This window comes from Myodes glareolus, chromosome 6 (genome assembly GCF_982192425.1).
Source record: "Myodes glareolus chromosome 6, mMyoGla1.1, whole genome shotgun sequence".
In the NCBI taxonomy this organism is placed as follows: domain Eukaryota; kingdom Metazoa; phylum Chordata; class Mammalia; order Rodentia; family Cricetidae; genus Myodes; species Myodes glareolus.
This window is the reverse complement of record NC_142031.1, coordinates 24,704,164-24,724,377: the sequence shown is the minus strand read 5'-3', so window position 1 is coordinate 24,724,377 and position 20,214 is coordinate 24,704,164. Positions and strand designations below refer to the sequence as shown.

Below are 20,214 nucleotides of genomic sequence, written 5' to 3'. Positions count from 1 at the left end.
GAAATGCTGGGTAGAGAGGGTCTGTATATAAGGTCATATGAGAGTAATTATGCAAAAGTAATAAATTTCCAATGATGGTTCACTCTGCGCAAGCACGTTATAGTTAGAAATTTACTAAATCCCGTTAGGTAGGTAACTTGTCCCTGTTTTAATGGATGTGATGGTGGAGGCACAAAGACATTTTCCATTGCTGTGTGCACAGCCCCCATCCTGGTCTGCTTTTGGGTTCTGGACCCTCATCACAGAGGGAGGAGGCATTAGTGCTGGTGGGTAAGGATCCCTGCCTGTATTCAGTGAAGAGCCACAGTAGACCAGAGCAATGGTGCATGCATGTGCGTGTTTTACCATGAAGTTCCTACACGGCAGTGGAGTCTACCTCTGTTGTTGAAACGCCTGCTCTATATGGTACTCCACGTCGGAGTTACCTGTGATACCTCCCAGGCTCACAGGCTGTCCCCAAACAACTCTTTGAAGCTTCAGGGAGGAGTTATTTTATCCTTCTCTCCTTACATTTCTAGTGGTCTTTCAGCTCTCAGCAGCTCCCTGAGTAGTCCACCCTTCATTCTGTCTCTAACACATGCAACAGGACAGAAATGGCAGAGTAAAGATCAGACCAGCTGGTCTCATGGTTTTCTGTGTATTAACTTCCTTCTTAGCAAGACTAGAAAACTCTCCTAGCATCTGCCTCCTGGAGGGGAAAATGGCAGTAAATTCTGCTTCGAGTTGGGAGTGAGCACTCACTAGGATGGTGAGGGGTAGTCAGGCCGCGTCTGCCTGTGGTAGTGGACAGACAACCTTTGTGGCCTCTTGCGGCAGCGTCTCCCCATTTCCTCTGAAGAACTGAACTGTCAGTTACTATTTTCCAGCCCTCCTTTTCACAGGACTAGAGCACCTGTCTCTCACATTGGCCTAGAACCCTCACCTGGAAGGCAGGAAGTGAGGAAATTCAGTCTTGGAGTGGAAGCTGCAGATGTGGTTCCAAAACCGAGGTCATTTCCCTGTCCTCAGGGACATAGGTGACAGAGTTCCACAGCATTGACTATGTTTTTTGTATAGATGTGACCAATGATGTTTGTGTCCCTGCCTTTCACACTTAATGTTAGCTAATAAACCCCCTCTTCCTCCAGTTTTAATAGGTTTCTGTTGTCATTTAGAAAGTTAAAGAAAGACAAATTTAGTTTTGGGGAAAACCAATAAAATTACTGGTTTTCCAGAGTGTGCTTGTGTACATAGCTAAACTATGCAGAGAAAGAGCATGTGCACATACAGTCACATACAGCTTTGGAGCCTGGCAGATTCCAGACCTGAAGGATGGAGTTGAGTTGGAGACTCGGGAGAGAACCAGATGTTCAGATCTGAAGTCTGGCCGCTCCCAAGGTCTTGCTTATGGAGGTAGGGCTTTTCCAGTAGGGCTTTCACCTGATTGGAGGAGGTCTACCCCCAGCTGTCTCTCCAAGTCCGCTGTTCATCTCATCCAAAGCATCCTTCCTGAGTCATCTAGAGCATTTGGCTAAATAACTGTATACAGTGGCCCAGCTAAGTTGATAGAAATAATTAACCATTTCAAGTCCACCCCATGTCCACTCAGAATCTTTATGAATCTCTCTAAATCATAATCTTCAAATAGAGCCACAGCAAGATCATACTTCCGCCTAACTTGGTATGTTCAGCTGAAACTCTAGCGCCAGAAAAAGATGCCAAATCCTTCCTGGATAGTCTGTGACCTGAGTGCTATAATGTAAAGTTAACCAAGTTTTATACTAATGTAAGGCATACCTCATGTTAACTGTAGGAGATATGAGGGAAGAAAACTTACCTGTTAATATATGTATGTACACGTGTACACACCCAAATATAAGGAAGAAGCATGACAGGTACGGTTCTGTCTCCAACTGATCACATGCTTGTGCCTGGCATTTACTCCTATTGCACAGCTCATATTTCCTTTGCCTTCAGCAAACAACTCAGACGGGTGTGGTCTTGAGCTGGTGAGCCAACCCAGTCTTCTTCCTTGCGGGCGTGTCCCATTAGCGGTCCTGTCTGGATTGCATTGCTGTAATTTCCCGTTGACATTAATCACAGGGGAAGGGAAATGAAAGAGATGTCCTCCTCCGGATGCCTTCCTTCTGAGTTTTGTGAGATGGTTGTCCGATTTCTGCACGACAGGATCTTTCATTCTACCTGACACCATAGCTCCCGTTGCCTTTTCTGCATACTGATTTAGAAGCATGAGGAGCCCAGAGCAGCAGGGTGGCAGTCACCTGGGTCAATAGAGTTGCTGTTGTGTGTCCCCATACACGTTTTCCTTCCTTTGGGACTAAGACCTCCAGATGAACAGCATAAGGAAGCAAAAATTTTGCTTGTGAGTCACTCGGGGTAACAGTGACTAACCACCCAAATGGGCCCCTTTTTTCTGGACCTTTGAGCCTTGGCTATGCGAGAAAGTATCACATACTAGGCACAGCCAGCCTTCAAGACCCCTTGCCTTGACCTAGGAGGGAATTAATTCCCTCTGGTTCTGTAACTCGTCAAAAGTGATTTCACCATTCTGCCAAGCCAGCTGCTTCATGTGGGAATTGACTAGTGAAGTCCATGGACCAGGCCCACTGCTTCCCTTCAGTTGTGAGATGAGTTCCCTGGTCAAAATTCTGCCGCTGTGTGTAATCTGGTGGCTGTAAATGTGTGTGTGTGTGTGTGATAGGTTTCATCAGAAGTATTGTATGTGTGGAAGGCAAATCCTTCCCCAGAGTGCTGCTCCAGTAATAAAACACCATAACTTCCACGATGAAAGAACTGGTACCATCTTATAGGCTCAGTGTGTACCCAGGCGTGTCTGCAGCAGGTCAACCATGAAGGACACAGGTCTCTGTTTCTGAGCCCATGGTAGTCCCTGTCTATGCTGCCATAGTTATTTTGTGCATGGGCCCATCTGGCAATGACAATGTCTGGTAAAGAGACAGCCTGCTGTCCACAGAGAAAGTCATGTTCCCTGCTTTATTAGAGCTGTTCAAGGTTGAGGCTCCAGGAGCTGTCACAGCTTTACATTTTTGGCCCATTAAAAAGCTCTGCCCACATTTCTTCCCCATCTTTGCCTCCGATCTTCTAATTCTTTCTTCCATGACCATGGCCATCTAGCCAAATCATCAACCATTGGCCATGAAAACCCCCAAGTTCTAACATAGATAAGAATAATGGGTTAATATATAAGCTACAAGAGCAAATAAGAAGACTGAGCTAATAGGCCAATCAGTTTTATAACTAAAAAAAAAAAAGCCCCCAAGTGTTGCTCCCTGGGAGAATTTCTCCCCCCACTGTTCTTCAGGGGCACATCGGGAAGGGTCTGTCTTGCTGGGTGTGCCTATTTTGGGGAAAGGTTTGCTTGTCGGGCAGAACCATGTTCTTACAAGCTAGTGTTCCCTTCCTCAGTTGTTCAGTTTACTCCCTTCTTGGGGCATTCAGGCTGAGCAAGGGAAGGCAGTGCAGTCCTAATGACAACCACATAGGTGTTCTTTATGTGTTTACTTTATGTGACTTGTATCATTGGGACTGCTTGTATGATTTCATGTGGCAATGGAGCGCTGCCACACATGCCAAACATTATGAATTGATGGGTCAGGTAACACCCGGTGCCTGTTGGGAAGGGGCTGTGTGCTTAGTGACCTGTGAGTAAGCCCAGTAATAGGTTCAAAGATGTTTCTCAAGAGGAGAGTTATGGGCTGGAGACTCAGTAGCTAAGAGCACTGGCTGCTCTTCCAGAGAATCTGGTTTCAATTCCCAGAATCCACACGGTGGTTCACAACCATCTGTATAGCTCCAGCTTCTGAGAAACCAATTCTGTCTTCAAGCCTCCACAGGTACTGTAGTCACAGAGTGCACAGACATACATGCAGGCAAAAAAAAAACCTGTGGTAGTTTGAGTGTAATTGGCCCCCATAAACTTATGCGGAATGGCACTGTTAGAAGTGTTGTAGCAGGTGTGGCCTTGCTGGAGGAAGTTTGCCACTGTGGGGGTGGGCTTTGAGGTCTCTTTTGCTCAAGCTTCCCTCAGTGCATTAGTCAGTCCACTTCCTATTGCCTTCTGATCAAAATATAGCCAGCACCATGTCTGCCTGTACACCATCATGCTCCCTGCCGTGATGATAATGGACTAAACCTCTGAACTATAAGCCTCCACCTCAATTAAATGTTTTCCTTTTTACGAGTTGCCATGGTCATAGTATCTTTCCACAGCAAGAGAAACCTTAACTAAGATAGAAGTTGATACCAGGGACTGGGATATTAGTGGGATAGGTCTGACCATGTTTTTGTTTGAAAAAATGTAGATCTTGGGACTGTGGATTAGAAAAGAAATTTAAGAGCTGCCTAATGGGATATACTAGTATGAGCATTGAAGACAGTGATGTTGAGAGTGATTTGAACTGTGGGGGACTTGCTCAAGAGGAGATGTGTTTTAGTGTGTTGCCTAGAGATCATTCTTGTGAAATTTGGGTGAAGATAGTGGCTGCTTTTTGCTCTGGTCTGAAAAGTTTGCCTGAGGCTAAAGTGAAGAGTTTTGGATGAATTCCCTTGGCAGAGGAAATCTCAAAACAGCCTAGTATAAACCTTGTTGTGGGGTTTATACTAGGTATATTATTGGTAACTCTAATGAAGATTTATAATGAAAAGGATCAAGCTGAGCAGGGTAAACTACAAAATGTGAAATTTAAGGAGAAAAGTAACACCAGTGAGTGGAATGGAGCTAAGTCCTGTGTTCAAGGAGGTAAGCAAATTAAGACATGGAATAAGGGAGTGGTGGCCTCAGGTCAAGATCCCACCCAGCTAAATTTTCAACTTGTAAAAAGGAACTAAAGAAAAGCTTAGTGCTATCCCAGCACTGAGAAGGCAGAGGCTGGTGGATCCCCGTCTTAGGCTAGCCTGGTCTACAGAGCAAGTTCAAGGACAGCTAACCTTAGACAGTAAAGGTAACAATCAAAACCAGAAAGCTAGTGAAGATGTAATTGAACAAGGATGCCATGTTCCAATCCTGGCAAACAGCAGAACTTGGCAAGTTCAGCCACATGGTTCTGGCTTTGGAGTTAAGGATAGAAGGAAGGGGCTATGGAATTTATCCCCAAGACTATAAAGCTGCCGAGGCCAGGCACATGTCAGGGGTGTCCCTGAGTGGAGGCCTAGAGAGGCCATTCCATAAAGCTGTGAATTGAAGCCTGGATTGTGTTGGAGACGGCAGCTGTGGGATACCTGCCAAGGAGAGTTGCCAACAGGGAGTAGAACTATTCCAAGAGAAAGAAGTGTGTCACAGTCAGCAAAGCTGAAAGAAGTTGGAGATCTGAAGAGTGTTTTGATATCAGACATGGAGATGCAGAGTTTGGGGTTTGCCTAGCCAGTTTTTGGTTTTGCTTTGGCCCAGTATTTCCTTACTATGCTTCCTTCCATACATTTTGGATGATAATGTATATCCTGTGCCATTGTATGTTGGAAGTATGTGATCTGGTTTTTTATTTTATAGGTGACTACAGTTAGGATGTTGCATGAATCTCAGAAGAGACTTTGAACTTTTAAACATTGTTGGCTATGGGGACTTGTGAAGTTGGAGTAAATGCATTTTGAATTATGATACTGTTGAAAGTTTATGGGGTCAGGAAGTAGAATGTGGCAGTTTGAATGTAATTTGCCCCCATAAGCTCATAGAGAATGGCACTATTAGGAAGTGTGGCCTTGTTGAAGTTACTTGCAGACATGGAGGAATGATGTCACTGTGGGTGCAGGTTTTAAGGGCTCTTTTGCTCAAACTTCCCTCAGTGTGACTTTCAATCCACTTCCTGTTGCCTTCTGACCAAAATGTATCCAGTACCATGTCTGCCCATACGCTGCCATGCTCCCCACCTTGATGATATGGACTGAACCTCTGTAAATGATAGTAAGCCATCATTTCAGTTAAATGTTTTCCTTTATAAGAATTTGCCATGGTCATGGTGTCTCTTCACAGCAGTAGAAACCCTAACTAAGCCCAACACCCATATGTATAAATTAGTAATAAATAGCATCTTACAATATATATTTTGTTCTTCTAAGGTTTGGAATATGACTCACTGGTTGTGGTGTTTTGAGTGAGAACGGCCCCCATAGGCTCCTATGTGTGAGTGCTTGGTCCCCAGTGGATAGAACTGTTTGGGGAAGATTAGGAGGTGTGGCCTTGTTGGAGGAGCAGTGTCACTGGGGTTGGCTTGGTCTCCTTGCCTTTTCCCCCTGCCTCCTGCCCGTGGATCAGGATGCAAACTCTCAGCTCCTGCTCCAGTGCCGTGCCATGCCTGCCTACCAGCTCACTCTCCACCATGACGCTCATGGAGTAGCCTTGGAACTGTAAGCACACACTCAAATAAATGCTTTCTTTTAAAAGTTTCCTTGGTCCTGGTGTTTCATCATAGAAAGACAACAATAAGTATAACAAAAGTAAAAGAAAAATAAAATTTAAAAGAGATGTGGTTCCTCTATGTTTGGGGATATGGTTCACTGGTAAAGCTTTTTTTCCTCACAGTTCAGTTTGTCTCCCTTTTGAAGGGAGGATTTTCTTATAACCCAAGAGACATGGTGCCTCAGACTCACCATTTAGCTGAGGACAGCCTGAGTTAATCCTGCTTCTTCTACCTTCTGAGTGCCGAATTACAGGTTTGCGCTACAACGCCCATTGTATGTCATCCTGGGGATGAAATCCTGGCTTGAGGGCATGCTAGCCAAGTGCTCTGCCAGCCAAGCTACATCTGCTGCCTAGAGCCTGCCTTTTTTTTTTAATCAAACGTCATGAAGAAGATTTAGTCAAGAACAACAAAGCCCAAGCCACCATCTTACTCTAGAACACTGTTATTTGTTGCTGCTTCTTCTCAGCAGGACCTCCTGATGCTGTGCCAGCTGCTGGAAGTCCCACAGTACATGTGAGACTTGTGCTCACGGTGGCCAAGACCTTTGCCAAGTTTCTACTTTTACACTGCTTCCTCAATGAGGGCATTGATCTTATCTTCTGCGATGGTTTCCTCACTGTCAGGGAAGATGAGGGTAGAGGCGGGGGCCCTAGGGAGGAGGCCACGGTGAGGGCAAGGCAGGACTGATTCTGCTAGGCGTGATTAAGTGCCACATAAACTGAGAACCTCACCTGTCCCTGCTTTAATTTTCTCAACAGGATCATGCTACCACATGGAAACTGGGGAAAAACTTTGTTTTCCTTTTTAATGACTTTTAAAAATGTCGATGTAAAGAACTAAGTGTGGTGGTGTGGATCTGTAATCCCAGCATTAGGGCAATGGGGGTAGAAAGGTCAGCAATTCTTGCCAGGAAGTGGTGGCGCACACCTTTAATCCCAGCACTCATGAGGCAGAGGCAAGTGGATCTCTGTGAGTTCAAGGCCAGCTTGGGCTACAGAGCAAGTACCAGGTCAGGCTCCAAAACTACACAAAGAAACCCTGTAACATGAGGGCCGGCTTGTTGGGGTTTCTGTCCCGCCCGGTACCCCAACAAGCCAGTAAGCCCCAAAGAAAATCACACAGAGATTTCCATAACTTATAAAACTGATTGGCCCATTAGCTCAGGCTACTTATTAGCTCTTTTAACTTATGTTAGCCCATTATTTTTATCTGTGTTAGCCATAAGTCTCAGTACTTTTCTCAGCGGGGCAGCTTACATCTTGCCTCTCTGGTAGTCTGGGCTTCCTCCTTCCTAGCATTCTCCTGTTCTCATCGCCCTGCCTCTACTTCCTGCCTGGTTGACCCACCTATACTTCCTGCCTAGCCAATCAGCGTTTATTTAAAACATGATTGGCAGAATACAGACAATTCTCCAGCACCACTTCCCCCTCTTCTTCTTCTTCTTCTTTTTTTTTAAACAAAGGAAAATACCCATAGTCCATTTTGGGGGAATGTGGGTGTAGTATTCCAGGCTACTTCACGCTGGTTGGGGGTGCTGATAATCTTAGGGGTACCTAAAGAAAATTTAGAGTTATAATCAAGTCCTAACTGGAGTATCCTGTGAGTCTTGATCATCTCAGGCAGCAGTTTTGAATCTGTTCTGGATGTAGAACTCAGACATCCTGGCCATCTGTTCCTACCAAAGATTTCTCAGGTGGTCTTCCTTGATCAAACTGGATTTTTCTTAACTCAGAATGAATTCACAGCCTCTCATTTCCTGTGGAAACAAAAGCAAAATCTCTTCTCCAAAGTAACATGCCTTTTGACTTCAATTTTGAAGCCAAGGTATTTTCAAAATACGTATCTTGTATTAATTCAGCAGCATTTATAAGCAAATATCTTTAAGCAGCTGTTGCTACTTCCTCAGCATTCAAACAATTCAAAGAGAGCATAATAACATACAGTATCAAGATTCTTTGTGTATTTTCCATCTTTATGTGGCTTTATTTTAACCTCTATTTCTTTTATTTTTACTTTTACTTTTAGAGACAGGTTCTCTCTATATCTTTGTCCTGGAATAACTCTGTAGACCAGGCTGTCCTTGAACTCACAGAGATCCATCTGTTTCTGCCTCCCCAGTGCTGGTATTAAAGGTGTTCACCACCACACCTTGAATTCACAGAGGTCTGTCTGCCGCTGCTTCCCAAACTTTGGGATTAAAGGTATGTGCTACCACACCTCAAACTCACAGAGGTCAATCTACCTCTGCCTCTTGAAGTCACAGAGGTCAATCTACCTCTGCCTCCCTGGCATTGGGATTAAAGGTGTGTACCACCACACCCAACTACTCTCTTTCCTTTTTTATTTTTTTTTTACTTTAAGAACTTTAACTTTTAGCCTGCATATATTTTTAACACACTGTAAACCATTTAGAGGTTTCCTTCATCTTTGAATCTCTCTTTACGGTATATCTCTCTTTTTCTGACCACATGAGTCTTTATGGAGCAGATTAAAGCCATGGCTTTGACGGCTAGATTCAGCCCATTCCTTAGCTTTCCAGCCTCATGGCAAAGGTACCGGCTGTAGCCATTTTTATTGCCACAACTCTATGGCGTTTCAAAGTCCTTGCCAGAAAGCAAGCTGAAGCATTCTGCTCACAGACCACACTCAGTCGGACTGCCTGCCTTAAAGAGTCAGAGTTTGCCCTGGCAGGATGGCCCAGAAAGCTGGCATTTTAAAACAGCTTTAAAAGGAAAGCTTTTTTCTTTTCCTGTTACAGCTGAAAACCGAAAAGAATGAGTTCAGCTTTTCATCAAACATCACTTAAGTGTTTCATGGCAGGACCTCTTAAAAGAGCTGCAAAACCCCATTTCAAAAAACCAAAAAAAAAAAAAAACCAAAAAAAAAAAAAAAAAAGGATCAGCAATTCCAGGCTAGTCTGGGCTAAATAGGGAGACATTGTCTCAAAAAGAAAATGAAAGAAAAAGCAAAGTTGTTAAAGCTTGAGATGGTTTGAGACTGTCTTGTTTCCTAGAGGCTCAGGGTAGCTGGATTACAAGGTGCTGGAAGCATTTGGCAGGGGATTGCTGACAAAGCTGCTGGAAGACTCTGTCTGGAGACATGTGCTTCATCTGTATGTGCCTGACCCTGGAGCAGGGAGCATGATCAGGTCTGTATTTGAAGGGCTATTCTGGCAGGAAGGTCTGCAGATTGAGCTGGGGTAGTAGTGAAGCCAAAGGGGCCCAGTCCAGGGTCTTTTTGCAGTCAAATGGTGGTGCTGGTGGTGTGTGTAGGTAACGGTGGAACCCAGGAGAAGGTACTATATCCCCTGGAGTCGGAGTTACAGACATTGTGAGCCACCTTACTTGGGTGCTGGGAACTGAACTCTGGTCCTGTGGAAGAAGAGCAAGCATTCCAAATATTGAGCTGTCTGTGCAGCCTGGTGTATGTTTTAGAACAGGGTCTCAGCTGGCCTAAAACTTTCTTTGCTGTCAGGGATGACCATAAACTCCTGATACTTTGCCTCAGCCTGAGTTCTGGCCTGAGGGTTTTCCTTCTCACAGGCCTCAGGCAGAGTTTGTGTTTTTCCTTTGCTGTTTGCCACCATCATTTCTACCCACTGGGTAAGATTTTCTACAAAACTCCCTAAAATTTCAAACATATGTATCCTAGAACCTATAGTTTCATTTCACACAATAATACTTTTATCGCTATTTATTAGACTTTGGATTATGGGGTAACAACTTTCACAAAAATGAGGAAGGTGAAAAATCTTAGAGCTATTTACATGGTGGCTCATCTGAAACATTATTTTCATGGTTGTCTGTGTGTACACAGGTGTGTGAAGTAGAGGCTAAGCTTGGGGAGTCGGTTCTCCTTCCATCGTGTGGGTTCTGGGGACAGAACTCAGACATCAGGATTGGTAGCGAGTACCTTTATCAACTAAGCCCCCTCGCAGGCCCCCTTTTTAGACTCAGTGACCAGGAGCGCTGGTGGCCTTCAGCCTATCTGACTGTTCAGTAGGGCCACAGCATGGAACCACCAGGGCTGAGGGGCTGCCTGTGTGAATAGGGAAGTAGACCCCCAAGAAGAGAGGACAGATAACACTGTGCTGGCTAGTCTAAGTCAGCTGGAAATGTGACCTGAGAGGAAGGAACCTCAGCTGAGAAAACTGCCTCCATAAGACCCAGCTGTAAGGTATTTTTTAAATTCATGATTGTTGGACGAGGGCCCACCCCTGGACTGATGGTCATGGATTCTATAAGAAAGCATACTGAACAAGCCACGAGGAGCAAGCCAGTAAGCAGCTCCTCTCGATGGCCTCTGTATCAGCTCCTGCCTCCAGGATCCTGCCGTTTGAGTTCTTGTCCTAGCTTCCTTCCGTGACGGACTGTGATGTGGGAACATAAGCTGAATAAACCTTCCTTCTCCAACTTGCTTTTTGGCCATGGTGTTTCATTGCAGCAATAAAAACCCTAAGACAAATACCCTCCCTCCTTTCTCCCTTTCCCGTCCTTCCTTAAATTTGTTTACTGCTGTTTGGTTGGTAGAAATCCTTTCCATGGTCCCAGATGTTCAAGTTAGACACAGATGACCTCTTTCCTCCACACATCGTTTATTTTCTCCTCTAGGCCCAGGGAAGACAGAGCTCTACATAGAGGAGGGGCAGTGGCTCAGCTGGCACATGGTTACAAAGCGCTCTTTGTCCTGGTGGTTTAGTGAGCTTGTTCAAGGTTGGGCTGGAGAACACTGGCCTTAAGTTTCCTTTCAGCTGGTGACGAGCACCTACTGAGATAGCAGGAGAATGGAGACGTGTGAGCGACCGAACCAGTAGGAGGCAGAAAGGGCTGGGCAGATTACTACAGTTGGAACACTTCACTGGTATGGTTGCCATGTTCTATATGGCACCAACAGGTTTGCTGCCGGCAAACAAGGGATGTAAAGTGCTTTGGACTCTTAGCAGGATCATCCCAGTCCTCTCTCAGCTGGTCTTCAGGCTAAGGTGTCTATGCAGGGGTCCGTTTCTAAGGAAGGCATTGCTCTTTAACGAACAGTCCAGTGTGTTAACTCTGCCAAGATCATCAAGAGACATGTTTAATGGCTTGGAATAATGAAGCACTTTCAGATGAGAAATACTGTGACTACATTTTCTAGTCTCTATTTGAGGTAGGTGATGAAAAACTGAGAAGCCTTTGCTTCCTTGCACCTATAGCCAGGTGATGGTCAATCCTGTGCCTATGGCATTTATCACTCCTTCAAAAACATTTTCTTTAACATTTATTCAGTTTTGGGGTATAGCCATTCACACGCGCATGTGTGTGTGTGTGGTCAGAAGACACCTTTGTGGAGCCCAGTGATGGGACTCAGGCGTCTTCTGAGTGTATTTATCCCCTGAGACATCGCTCCAGCCACCAGAACAATTTTGATTCGCCACCTAGGGTCTATACTAAGCAGATATACGAAAACTCACTACATCATAAAGGAACTTAGAACTTAGTGGGGAGGGAGAAAACAGCCATTATTAACACAGAAACTTATTGTTTGAAGTAGATCAAAGAATGAGAAGTTAAGGCCTGGGGAAGACAAAAAGAGGTCGCCTTTAATAGTGACAGGGATGTGGCACTCTGCAGAGTAACCCAAGTGTGCAGGTTTGAATACCGGTGCTGTCAGGACATACGGGGCTCGAACATGAGGTAGGAAGGGGGTACAGGCTGAGAGTACTTAACAGCAGTCAGCACACCAGCTTGCGTTGGCCCTGTTCATTTATTTCCTTTAGAGCTATCAACAGAAGGCTGACAACCCGCTACTTTCAACCTTCTGAAGCAAACGCCCGCTACTAGCTTCTCAGAAGGTCTCCCTCTTCGCAATGGAGAGTTCATTTATGGCATGAGCGATGCGGGTGCACCGTGTCCTCAGAATCCCTCTAGTCCTCTCAGGTGGGCAGTCGGACGCCGCCCGCAGTTTTCTGAACCCAGGCGCAGTGCTGGGACCGCTTTGGTACCCTAATCAAAGAACAGAGTGAGGAAGGCAAGGGTGGGGTGGGGTGCCGAGCATCTTGCCTACAGCTCAGGCCATCACCGGAAAGGCAGCCCGAGGGTGGCCCGCAGGCTCCTGCACCTCTGTGCCACCCGCCCAGTTCCGGCCACCGTCCCTGCTCCACACTGGCGTGTCTGTCCCAGGCTCTCCCTTCCTTCCTCCGGTTTTCTTTCTCTCTGCTCCTCGGGTTGCAAAGTGTTCTGTAAACAGTCCCTCTCTCCCACTCCACCTCCGCCGCACGGCTTCCCCTAGGCGGGCGGCTCCAGGAACCTGAGCCGGATGCTGGACGAGCCCCTGCCACGTCTTCGCTGCCCGGAGCTCCGCGCCTGCGCGCATTGGCGGGGGGCCGAGGCCTGCGCGTGAGCGGCGCGGGCGTGGCCCAATGGGAGAGCCGCGGCGGCGCGCGTTGCCGGGGGGCGGGGCGGCGGTTGAGGGCCGAGCCGCGAGTCCGGCAGTCGTGTCCGTGCTGTCGCATCCCCGAGTCCGCCTAGTCGCCGCCACCCCGGTCCAAGCTCGTCCTCGTTTCCGAAGCTCTCGCGCGCCCGACCGCTCGGCCCTCGCCCCGCGACCAGCATCATGTGCGGTAAGGGCCGCGATGGGGGCGTGTGGCGGCCGCGGGGCCCGCGCTGTGGAGGCAGAGGTGGACTGTGCGAGTCAACGAGCGGCCTTGGGGCGGGGGTCCCGAGGAGAGAGGTGGCCCGAGGGGCCGGCGTCCTGAGGAGAAGGGTGTCTGGGGTGAAGGGCGTGCGTGGGGCAGGAACTCCCAAGATGGGGGTTCCTGGGTTGAGCGGGCGGCCGGAGTTAGTATGCTGGAGACCGGGGGCCGCCGAGGAGATTGTGGGGCCCCCGTGAGTCAGAGCTACTAAAAGGGCTGGGGCGGTGAGGGTGTCTGGAAGGATATCAGGGCGCTCAAGGGGCGCTTTTTCGTGGAGCTCCGAGGATAGATAAATGTCTACATTAGAGGAAGTGCGGGGCTGAAAGTACCCACAGAGGAGGTGTGGAGGGATGCCCGCAGGAGGGTCCACCAGGTGAGTGAGGCAACCTGTGGGCACACTGTGTGGTACTGGGGGTTAAACTCATAAAGTCAGCTTGCTAAGCGAGTCCTCTGTCCCCCTAGCCACACCCCCACACCCCCAGCCTTCCTTCAGCACCCCCCCCCGCCCCTCTTTCCTTTTTCCTTTTTGTCACCGGGTCCCGCTTAGTAGTCTAGGTTGGCCCCGAATTCAGTGTCCTGCCTCACTGTCCCAAGTGCTGTGGTTACAAATATGAATGACACCTGGCAGGTAGCATTTATTGAATTTATCTTGCACTTAAAAAAAAAAAACAAACTTAATTCTAGTCACTGTATGTTAGGCAGACCTAGTAGAACGCAAGCTGGAACTCTGACAGTGATTTTACACATTAACTTCCTGCCATTCTTAAGTCTCTCAAGAGGAACCATTACTAAATCAATAACTTGATGAAGTGGCCTTAGAGCTGATCTTGTGAAAGAGACAGGGCAAGAGTCCTGGCCAGAGATCACACATCATGCATGTGCAGTTGTTTAAGGTATGCCTTAATGGTTCTACCATTAAAAAACGAAGTTAGGCCCTTTTATTCCATGTTTTTTTGATTATTTGAAAGTGTTACTGTGAGAATTATGTGGCATGACTAATAATACTCTAAAATGGGAATGAGCCATTAACAGTCCTTAAAAAGAGTTGTATTCTTACCTTTCCTTTTAAAATTGACAGTTGATGTTCCCACTAGAAGAAAGAACACTTGTAGAGATCCTATCTGGCCCAGATCATAGCTCTCCTTCAGCCTCATGAGTTCTGAGATTCTGGGCATGGACTGCCATACCATGCCTGGCTCCCAAGAAAGAAGACGTTTTTAAGGAGAGGTATTGTAGGGTTGAAGCTGTTAAGAAACCTCCTTCATAGTCTTTTGCTTGAAAGAGCTGAGCAGGAAGTGGGTTGTACCCATTAGTGCGGTTTTCCCTGGATCTAATCATTTCGCCTTCTGAAAATGAAGAGCAGGTTAAGGCTTAAGACATTCTAGATTCTAAAGCATCAAAACGGAAACACCTATAGTGTGTTGAAGTCAGTGTAGGGCTGACTTCATAACCAATTAGCTTTTACTGTTTAATTAGTAGATTGGTTTTGCAAAACATCTGTAAGGTAGTTTGAAGTTGTAAGTGGTGGACTTCCAAGCTGGTTAATTATACTACTAGTGTGTTGAGTTTGGTAGTTAGCTGTTTTCTCACCTATCTTGGCCTTGAATTCACTGGATAGCTGGAAATAGCCTTGAACTTCTGATCCTCCTTAGTGCTTCCAAGTGCTAGACTTACAGGACTCTGCCACCACTCCCAGCTAATTAACTGTGTTTGAGTGATGAGTTGTGTATGTAGTCAAGTACCTGACATTCAGGTTGCAGGTTTTTTCCTCATCTTGTTCCAGGAAGGAAAGTGTAAAACAAAAGAAAACAGAAATCAAATCTAGTTCCTGAAGGAAGCCTTAGGAGACATTGTTAGTTGCAGTGGCTACTAGTGCAGGCCAGCCTGAGTTTCACTGTGAGTGTGCTAGCACACAGTATTTGAAACATTTCTAAGACCCTGCCTTTCAGTTCATTGCCTTTAATGTAAAATCTGATATTTAAAAAGATGAGAAGTTGTTTTTTTCTTCTGTTTCATTTTGTTTCCTTCCTTTGATGTATGTCAGGTTAGAACTTATGTCTTAGCCAGGGTTTTATTGCTGTGAAGAGACACCATGACCACGACAACTCTTACTACAGTTTCAGAGATGTAGTAGTCCATTATTGTCATGGTAGGAGACATGGTGACTTGCAGGCAGACTTGGTGTTGTAGAAGGAGCTGAGAGTAATACATCTTGATCTACAGGCAACTGGAAGAGACTGTGAGCCACTGGGCCCAGCTTGAGCTTCTGAGACCTCAAAAGACTCACCTCCTCCTACAAAGCCACACTTACTTTAACAAGGCCACACCCCATAGTGCCACACTCTGTGAGCCTGTGGGGGGCCATTTTTATTCAAACAGCCATGACTCCTGTTGTTCTATCCTAGCTTCTCAAAGATTGGGGTTATAGCAATTTAACTTTTTAAAAATTTTTATTAGAATTACTTTAATTTTATAAAATTTATTTTTAAAAAACTTGCAAATAAACATCACATGTCAAAATTAACCCTGCCCAAAGTCTATACATGAATTTCTGTATAATTACAATAGCTATTCTCAAGCTGTGAAGCTCTAGATTAGATTTTATTCATTTATCCACTACTAAAACTGAAAAAGCCACAGCAGAACTAGAGCTAGGAAAACAATTATTTTAATGTTTTAATTGTTGAAATAAAATTTTTAGGCAGAGATATTCATGAAAATGTGAGAATATTTACAAACTTCCTGCTACCTGATTTTTTCTGAAAGATTACATTTTTTTCAGTATTGTAAAACATTAAAGCAAAAGAATAAGAACTAAAATTCTATGTTATGTGTTTTTCAATTCAATATTCTGATAAAATCGTCAAAATGTTTACTATATGTTTGGGCCATCAATCCAAAGATTTTGTATGGGGCTGGAGATATGGCTCAGTGGTTAAGAGCACTGACTACTCTTCCAGAGGTCCTGAGTTCAATTCCCAGCCACCACGTGCTGCAGGAGTTGTCACAGTCCTGTCTCTGGCATTCTGAGATTCATCAGACACAGGAGAGTGGGTTTTGGGGCTGACAAGATGGTTTAGTGGGTAAAGGTACTGCCAAGTCTGATGATCTGAGTTCACTTTCCAGACCCCACATGTTGTAAGGAGAGAAAGAACTGCAGGAAGACTCCCGCTTTCTGCCCTCCGTGTGTATGCACCACGGCACACATATGTGCATTCACACACACAAAATAAATACAACTCAGGAATATTCGGGGGGCAGAGTTTTATTCCTGGAATCCACAGAAAAGGAGAGGACTGAGTCTTTCTTTCTTTGGTTTTTCAAGGCAGGGTTCCAGGCTGTCCTGAAACTCACTTTGTAGACCAGGCTGGTCTCGAACTCACAAAGTTTTGCCTGCCTCTGCCTCTTTGATTGCTGGGATTGCCTGTGCCACCATCACGTGGCTGAGGACTGACTCTTTCAAGTTGTCCTTAACCTCCACATAAAGTGCAAATATACATACAAATAAATAGAACATTTAAAAATAGTTTTTAAATAGTAGATTTTTAAAAGTGTTAATACCTTAGATACAGTTTACTTTGGGCTGGGCATAATGGCCCATAACTCGTGAAACTGAGTTGGGGATTACTTGAATCCAGATATTTGAGCCGGCAAACAAAAATCTGTTTATGTAGTTAACATTTAAGATTTTTAATAAATTAATATTAGGGAATCGGGCATGATGCTTCACACGTGTAGTCCTTGCACTCAGGAGGCGGAGGGAGGCAGAAGAGAAGGATTGTAAATTTGTGCCAGTCTGGGCTGCGTAGTGAGACTCTGTCTCAAAGGGAGGCCAGTGAGATGGCTCAGACAGTAGAAGTACTGACTTTGCAAACCTGACACCCTGAGTTAGATTCCCGGTTCACAGCAGAAGAACCCATTCCCAAGAGTTGCCCTTTGACCTCCACATATTACACTGTTGTGTATATACACCTGCACTCGTGTCTCAGAAACTAAAAATAAAACTAATGTTTATCCAGTAATTCCACTAGTGAGCATTTGAGATGAAATCCTTTAGTCGAAGAGAATTTCAACCCCATGTTTATTGCAACACTTTACAAAATACAAATCATACTTTTAATTGGTGGGTGGATAAGGAACGTGAGTCTAACAATAGAATACTACTCAGTCACAAAACAGTGAAACCCTGCCATTTGCAGGAACATGGTGAAAAACTGCAGGACATTGTGTTGGGTGAAACCAACCAGACACACAATGGCAAATATATGTTCTAATCAGTCGCCCTTGTAGAAGTACGGATTAGAAGAGGGCGGGGTAAAATGGACTTTAGGGATGCAGAAGGGTGCTAAGACTTACCAGGATCCATAAGACAACTGACTCAACTAGCTCAACTATCCACAGCTCTTCAGTTAGGGAGGGGCTCATGAACCCTGTCCCACTCCACGTTAGAGCAGGCAACCACGGTTAGTGTGAGTTCATGAGTGCAGAGACCTCCAGGACACTGTGTAGCTTTGGTGCCTGTCCTGGAACTAGCTCTTCTAGACCAGGCTAGCCTCCAACTCACAGAGTTCCTCCTGCCTCTACCTTCCGAGTGCTGGGATTAAAGGTGTGTGCCACCATTGCCCGGCAACAAAATAAAATTTTTAAACACAGTTTATCCTTAAACTTTATTGAATAGTGGAAGTAAACTATCATTTTCACTATTGTTATATGAACTATTTGTGACTTAAAATGCTTGCTAGAGCTGGGCAGTACTTGGGAGGCAGAGACAGTCAGATCTCTGTGAGTTTGAGGCCAGCCTGATCTACAGAGCAAGTTCCAGGAAGGCTCCAAAGCTACAGAGAAGCCCTGTCTTGGGGAGCAGAGGGTGGGAGGGAGGGAAACTTGCTAGAAGGTATGTGTGTGTTTAATGTAATAGTATATAGCCCACAAATTAATTTTAAAAAAATTTTAGTTGACAAGATGGCAGTTAAGGAAATAAATGACTTAACTTTTTAAGCTTTGTTGAAAATAACTAGACATTTATTTTGACATATCTTTGGTAATCTTTTATGTTTATAAGAAGATCCTGTTTGAAAAAGTTCCATGGGTTCTAAATAATTTGAGACGAATGTTTATTATTGTATGAATTTTTTACTCTTGGCTTTGGGGGGACTCGCCACTCAACTCCCAAATAAATTATGCATAAAGGCTTAGCTTGGCTTGTTTCTTGCCAGCTTTTCTTAAATTATCCCCCATTACGTTTTGCCTCTGGGCTTTCATCTTTCTTATTTTTGTATATTTTACTTTCCCTCTTACTCCATAAGTGGCTGGGTGGCTGAGCGCTGGGATATCCTCTTCTCCTGTTCTCTTGCTCCTAGGTTGCCTCATTTCTCCTTTTATACTTTCTACCTGCCAGCCCCACCTGTCCTTGCTCCTGCCTCGCTATTGGCGGTTCAGCTCTTTATTAGGACCATCAGGTGTTTTAGGCAGGCACAGGAGCACAGCTCCACAGAGTTAAGCAAATGCAGCGTAAACAAATCACACACCTGAAAACAATATTCCCCAACAGTTTCTTTTCTGAAGGTGAAATCTATCTTTATATTTCCGCATAGCCTAAATGTAATTAGATCAGATTTGATTCAATAGAGTTGTCCATTAAATATTTATTTATTTATTTATTTTGCAGGAATATTTGCCTATTTAAATTACCATGTTCCCCGAACAAGACGAGAAATCTTGGAGACCCTTATCAAAGGCCTTCAGAGACTGGAATACAGAGGATATGATTCTGCTGGTATTTTCTTTAAAAATATACTATGGAGTTTGCATTGATTCCTGAATCTAAATAGTATTTTTATTATTTTTAGGAGATCTAACTCTGTTTTCTTTGTTGTGTTGTAAATTCAAGTCTGAAGAATTTTTGCCTTTCATCATATCTAAAGGGTTTCCTTATGCCATTTCAAGAGTACTATCATTTGTGTGGATATTGCTTACCGTGGTAATTTCCTTTATAAAAGATGCTGCTGTAGGACTGGGGATGAGGCTTAGTTGTTAGCATACTTGAAGCCTTGGGTTCATCCCTAGCACCACACAAACTGGATTTGATGGTCATACCTATAATCCCAGCACCGAGAAGGTGGAGGCAGGAAGGTATGTTCAGATTCATCCTTAGATACATATATTAAGTCTGAGGCCAGTCTGGGCTGCAGGAGACTTCCTTTCAAAACAAACAAACAAACAAAAAAAACCAAACCAAAAAAACAAAAATTGACTATAAAAACATAGATCATAGCACATTTTTATGGGAACAAGTTGTAGAGCACCTTACCTTATAAATTCTTTGTTCTTTTTAAAAAGGTTTATTATTATTTTTTTAAATTTTGTGTGTGTACATGAGCACAGGTGTTAGAGTTACATGTAGTTGTGAGCTGCTTGGCACGGGTGCTCAGAACTGAACTCATATTTCCTGTGAGAACAGTTTTTAACCTCTGAGCCATCTCTCCAGCCCCTAAAAATCCATGTTTTTCCATTTCTTTTTTTCTCCATGGACCCATGCAGTGTCATTCAAACATGAAAAAAATTTTTTTTTCTTTTTGTGTTGGAGATTGAAGTTTAGGGTCTTGTCCATGCTATAACTGCTCTACTACTGAGTGATATCCCAAACCAAGAGCCCTCTGTTTTATGTAAATGACAAGCCAAGTAAAACTTACTTTCTGGCAGGGTCGGTTTGACTCTAGTTCCGAGTTGGGATCAGCCAGAAGTTCCCATTCCATGGTTCCTAGAGTGAGTCATGAGCCTCAGCAAAGAGCTGAACACATAGCTCTATGATTCACTACAGCAGAAGAATCCAGAACAAAATGAGAACAGCAGCGAGTGTAGGATGAACTCTGCAGGAAAGCAGGCTCCAGCTTCCAGGAGGCCTCTTTTAACAGAGTGTCCCAGAGGGACACACTGCTTCCATGAACAGTCTAGGCACAGGAAGCACACTCACCCCTTTCAGGGATAGACATGCCCCTGAAATCTAAGATGCTAGATGCCAATCAAGGGCCAACCGTGAAAGTCTTTCTAAGGATCGCAGTGTTGGTTTCTTTTCCTATTTTAGTAGTACTGGAAATAGAGGCCAAGATCACAGATGCTAGGGCAGTG

At 44.8% G+C, this 20,214-nt stretch overlaps 1 protein-coding gene across 1 annotated transcript in view; it reads left to right on the top strand.

Annotated features, from left to right (window-relative positions):
* The first annotated feature begins 12,854 nt into the window (after nt 1-12,854).
* The window catches only part of Gfpt1 (glutamine--fructose-6-phosphate transaminase 1), a 51,036-nt gene continuing 43,676 nt past the window's right edge, over nt 12,855-20,214 (top strand). The window contains exons 1-2 of the mRNA XM_048416397.3: nt 12,855-13,014; nt 18,755-18,862. Of these exons, the coding sequence (XP_048272354.1) occupies nt 13,008-13,014; nt 18,755-18,862 (115 nt within the window). The 5' untranslated portion in view covers nt 12,855-13,007. The remainder of the gene's footprint in view (nt 13,015-18,754; nt 18,863-20,214) is intronic.